Source organism: Pecten maximus, chromosome 4 (genome assembly GCF_902652985.1).
Source record: "Pecten maximus chromosome 4, xPecMax1.1, whole genome shotgun sequence".
Taxonomy (NCBI): Eukaryota; Metazoa; Mollusca; class Bivalvia; order Pectinida; family Pectinidae; genus Pecten; species Pecten maximus.
Window position 1 is genome coordinate 12,237,196 of NC_047018.1, and position 5,706 is coordinate 12,242,901.

At 37.3% G+C, this 5,706-nt stretch overlaps 1 protein-coding gene across 1 annotated transcript; it reads left to right on the plus strand.

Moving 5' to 3' along the window:
- Positions 1–1,211: 1,211 nt before the first annotated feature.
- LOC117324886 (uncharacterized protein KIAA1958-like) lies at positions 1,212–2,135 on the plus strand. The gene has a single exon (XM_033880714.1). It carries the CDS (start codon positions 1,212–1,214, stop codon positions 2,133–2,135), a length of 924 nt encoding a protein of 307 aa, XP_033736605.1.
- Positions 2,136–5,706: the final 3,571 nt, after the last annotated feature.

Below are 5,706 nucleotides of genomic sequence, written 5' to 3' on the forward strand. Positions count from 1 at the left end.
TGTATCATAGGATTTTACATAATGTTTTTTTTTCTGAAATAATTACTGATATGGACATAAAGGCTTTTAGCGTGCGTCCTTTAAATTTCTTTAAAATCCATTAAAATTCAAATTGGTGTCAAATTGAATCAGTCACAGTATCGGACTACACAATGCTGTCATATTAGAACTACTTTCTTTAACCGTATCTACTGATATCTAATTTGGGATTGACAAGTGATTTTATATTACATTTATATCACCTGTTATAATGTCTATGGTAGTATCACAAGCGTTATCAAGAACATGATCAATTTTATTCCAATATTATACCCTAACTACATTTTTTTATGATTACTTCAACCCAGATCATTTCTATATCATCAATGATTACTCCTCCTCCCGGTCCTGTTTTTCAAGCAAGTCTGTGGATGTTATCAGAACAGGAGTTAATATGAGTTCTGAGTCTGTGATAATAGGGTTAAGATGAGTTTCTGTTAGACGTAATATATAACTATCTTAAAATTCTGCCTTTGTGATAGCTATTTTATTTCTGGCAGACATTGAGATGAGCTGTTTCCCAGGTGCGAATTACGATTATTAATCTTTTTAAAGTTTCCTAAAAAACTAGCAAAATGAAAATATAAGAAATAATATGTAGCCATTCAGAAGTTATCGTTTAATAACTTGTAGATGTAGGCAGTCAGACGTTATCGTTTTATAACTTGTACATTTAGGCAGTCAGACGTTATCGTTTAAGTAAAGGAGAATGTCCGAGAGCTGTCTATTCTTTGAAATAATGGACTGGACGAGGCCGAAGGCCGAGTCCAGTGCATTATTTCAAAGAAAAGACAGCTTGAGGACCTTCTCCTACTTAAAACATATCCCCCTGTTGCACTTAGTGTACGTACCATTGATATAATTTGAAAGCTAACAATACTTCTATTTAAGAATGGAAATGTTCTTTGCTTGCCTGATAAACAACAGTTCATGTATGCAGGCATGGGGAAGTATGTTCATTCAGCCTTGAATAATATTGGACTACTACAGGTAATACTATGAGCAATGTGTGTTTAATCAACCATGAATATTTTTGGACAGGTAAAGGTAAGACATGTAACAAGCTATATATAGTAATTGCATGAGCATTTCATGCAATGTCGTTTTATACATCAGAATTCAGACTGTTATTCTCATATAGCCATTTCTGAGGTGAACACTGAAGAGACAACATGTCTGATTCTGATACAATTTTCATAACTCAGTCGACTGTCGTGGAGCGATTAAGTAAAGGTTCTGATACCGATACTATCCTTAATGATGTATTAGACATGCAGGAAAATAACCGCCCAAATTTTGAACTCAAAAGCAGTCTGTTTTCTGACATTTCGTCTGCAGATGATGAAAACCTTCTTCAGTGCTCAATGGATATGGAGAGAATGGATACTAGATTCCGAATTCCCTTGAAAGCTCAAGATCTACAGCAAATGGTGGAAAATGGCAAGTCTACTAAAACTGAGAGCAAGACACGGTGGGCAATAAACCTGTTTCATAACTGGCAGAAACAGCGCGAACAATTGACAAAGAACAGAAAGTATTCCAATCCAATTCTGAAAATGTCCAATTCCCTTCTGAATGAAGCCTTAAGTTTTTTCATTGGTGAGGTTAGAAGTGAAGCTGGGTCAGAGTATAGACCAAATACTATTTATGAACTGGTAGTGTCAATCCAACATCATTTCAGGACCAATGGACGGTTTATCAGCTTTCTGGATGACCAAAGTTTTGCAGGAATGAAAGCAGTGTTGGATTCCAAAATGAAGGAATTATCCAAGAAAGGCATGGGACTACAACGACGACAGGCAGATGTAATCAGCCAAGTACAAGAGGAGGACATGTGGAGAACAAATATCTTGGGATCTGATGCTCCTCAAAAACTATTGGACACTATGGTGTTCATGATCGGGTTGAATTTTGCTCTGCTAGCAGGTCAGGAACATCGTAATTTACGATTTGGTGGACATTCACAAATTTGCATCAGAGTGGACAACGAGAATCGTAGATACCTGGAATACACTGAAGATGTGTCAAAAACAAACCGTGGCGTATCCTTCATCGAAAGCTGGACCCAAAAATTACAAGGGCTTATGAAAATCTAAAACAACCAGAGAGGTGCATTGTGAAGCTCTACACAAAATATACCCAAGCCAGGTGAGTGTAAATCCATCCCGATCTGCCTTCCTCCACCCCATTCAACTTAAATACAATCTAGAAACAAACAAGCATTTACCTGTAAATATTATCTTAATCAAGACTAAAATTAAATTGTACCACCCCCTCCTGTACCAAAATCTGCTGTTGTTTAATATGATATTAAAATCAAAGTGAAACTACTGTGTATACATGTGTACAGTGCAATAGAAATTTAAAATGCATTTACCTATTGTTTGTAGACCTGACTACTGTAAAACTGATGCGTTTAACCTAAGAGCGAGGAAATACATAAATGGAAATGTATGGTACCAAGATGCAGCAGTTGGAGTTCACATACTCCAACAAACAGTAAAACGCCTCTGTGAGCAAGCTGGATTTCAGGGTTTATTTACCAACCACTCTCTCCGCGCAACCGCAGCAACACGTCTCTATAGTGCCGGAATAGACGAACAGTTGATTTCCGAGAAAACTGACCATCGTTCAAATGCTGTACGTGCTTACAAACGCACCAGTGACCAACAGCAATCTGACATGAGTGACATTCTTAGAGGAAACAACGCTAACAGTGTTAAAATTCCCAGAAAGGAAAGTGAAAATAGAGGGAGTACGGAAATTAATATCGAATCTGGAGGTATCAAAATCAATGTGAAATATTGAAAATGGCTCATGTGATACTATTTCGAAATTCTGTCTGAATATATATACAGCTTGTACATGTGATACTATAACGAAATTCTGTTGGATTACAGTATCAATGGATTAATAAAGATGAAGTGTACATTTTTGTTGTTTGAATTATTTTTCCACCCGTCCAAAAAAACGGTCCATTATTTATGGAAATAATGGACAGTTTGTCCTAATAATGGACTGATAACAGTCCATTATTAGATATAATGGTCTATACAAACAATGGATGATGTCAAAGATATGTTTTAATAACTTGTACATGTAGCCTGTCAGACGTTATCGTTTAATAACCTTCGTGGAAAGTACATAGATCTGGTTTATTACCAAGCAAACTACGAATATTTTCATGATTAATTCTAATATGAAGTAATTAAATCCAAATTACGATTCAAATGGTGTTCTCTGCATTTTTTTCTATATGCATAGTATTACATAGTGCTATGTAGATTCCGACACAGGATAGGAAGTTATATAGGATCTGTACTATCGTATTTACATATTCTAAATAAGAGTGGTCTATGCATCTGTTACATAATTGCAAACAAACGAGCAGAATATTACTGGTCTCTATCATAATATATATCAGAACTTGAATGTAAACAAAGTAACAGCTCGTATAGTCTAATGAATATGCAGTTAAATAACAGATAACGGAAAATGGATGCATGCAGAGATAATATCAAAGTCGGTTACTTTATAAACGAAATTAACAGGTCATCCAACGAAAAGATATTGCAGGGTTAAAGGTCATGTAGCTTCGCTCGGTAATAACAGCTGAAATGATTAATCTTATCCGTAATAATTGGTATTGACTAACTTTGATTTTCTTGACAATGTAAGAATGTTTTCATCGCTTTAGTTTTCCTTTGGTGGTTATGATAGCCATTTAACCATTAAATCGGTTTCCAGTTGACAATATATTGCGATATTTCCTTCAGTGGTTGTGCGGTATACTAAAACAATCGACAGAAAATGCAAGAGGTAAGGAGTTTACCGCCTTACATCCTGATCGGTTGAGCAGGATCGTTTGTGTAATTCATTATGATTAGAATAAATCGCTTCAATAGCGTAGACGTACTAAGGAAATGTATCTTATTCAGATTGTTGTGTAATTAAGCCATCTATATCTATTAAACGATAGCTGCCTTCTTTGGAAAGTTATTTTTCTATAATTTTCAAAGGATCATAAGGATTCTAACATTAGCTTGTTGATGTAACGATGAGTTGTGTTATCTAAGCTCGGCTGAAAAGCGTAGGTTAGTTGTTTGATGGAATGCACATTACCAATAATAGGAACTAACCATTTCATTAGAGTCTAACGAAGATATTGTCCGCTGGCGAAGTTTAGCAGTATTTTAGAGACTGCGGTGCTTATACCTTCTCGTTCTTGTTGAACATTGTAACAGTTACACCCTTTTATCAATGGACATGTCGTGGGACAAAATGCCAAACTTGTTAAACTAACAGATACGGGAATCAAGCAGTGATGGGGAGACGAGCTCCGACGATGATCAGTTTCACGGGGAAAATAATGAGGAGATTGCTCGACTGCACACAGGGATAAAACTGGAAGAACTGGGACAGAACCGAAGGCTACAAAACTGAAACATCAAACCGAAATAGTCTGAAATAGGACAGAGCTTAAGACACAGGAGATAGATACAACAGGAACACGATAATGATTGCAGCAAAATAAGACCAGTTATTTTATCCCCAGTAGGCGTTGCCAGTCGTTGATCTGGCAGTAACGCGTCTTTCATTCTCAGAGAAAAGGGGGTTATTACTGCCCATCGAGTACTGGATGAGTCTTGAGTTCCCAACATGCAGCGGTTAGATTCAACTATAAACAGCCTTTTGTTTAAGTTTTTGTTCAGTGAATTTCCTGACCCTTTGGTTTGTGAAGGTCTCGAGTACGGCTTTTCTCTAGAGTTTGAGATAATCAGGATAGTACATGTAGGATCTCTAGTGACAATCGCAGTGGGCCAGGGAATATAGGCAAGATGTTAGGGTGTATTTGCAGAGGGAACAGGGAAAAGGTGGGGCTAGAGATCCATTCAGCGAATTACCTTTGAAATGGTCCCTAACGCCATCTCGCCCTTTAGCTGAGTGCCTAAAGCTGGCTCTGATGAGAGAAGAATCATTTTGGATCTTAGTTTCCCTCCTGGTCTGCAGTAAATGACAATATAATGATCTGAAGTTACTAACAGTACTAGCGGCTGCCAAAACTTATCTTTCTTTTTCGAAGAAGAAGAGGGTGCTCATTGTCAGTGACAATGTAGTCTCTTTATCGGTGATCAAATCTGGGTCTACAAGGGACCAGTTCATGCAAAATTGTCTCAGAGAAATCTAATTTAGTGCAGCCTTAGGGAACTTTGAGGTCAGGGCCGTGCACTCTTCTGGAGTTGAAAATCGCATTCCAGACATGTTGTCTCGCTGGTGTTGAGGGTCTTCAGTGAAGACTTTTTTTTTATGTCAATATACCCAAGGACAGATTCGATTTTTCGCACTGTTGGTGAGGTCTCTACACCAAATTGTTTGCTTTATGAGAGTGAATTGTCTATTTTAAGACAGGCTTTCCGAATGGCAGCTAGGGCAGATTTTGCAGGGGATCTGACTATAATTTACACACCCAGTGGAAGACCTACATGTTGTTTTGTTGTTATTTTGACGTAGAGGCTGCTCCAGCTTCTCAAAATATCCCCTTCTTTATTTGCATGTACGTATGTTTGTAGTACCAAATATTGTCAGAGCTCCAGCGGCGTCATTGCATGAGGGATTTTAATCAAACTGCACACAATGATAAAGGACTATAATATTTTAGACACGTTT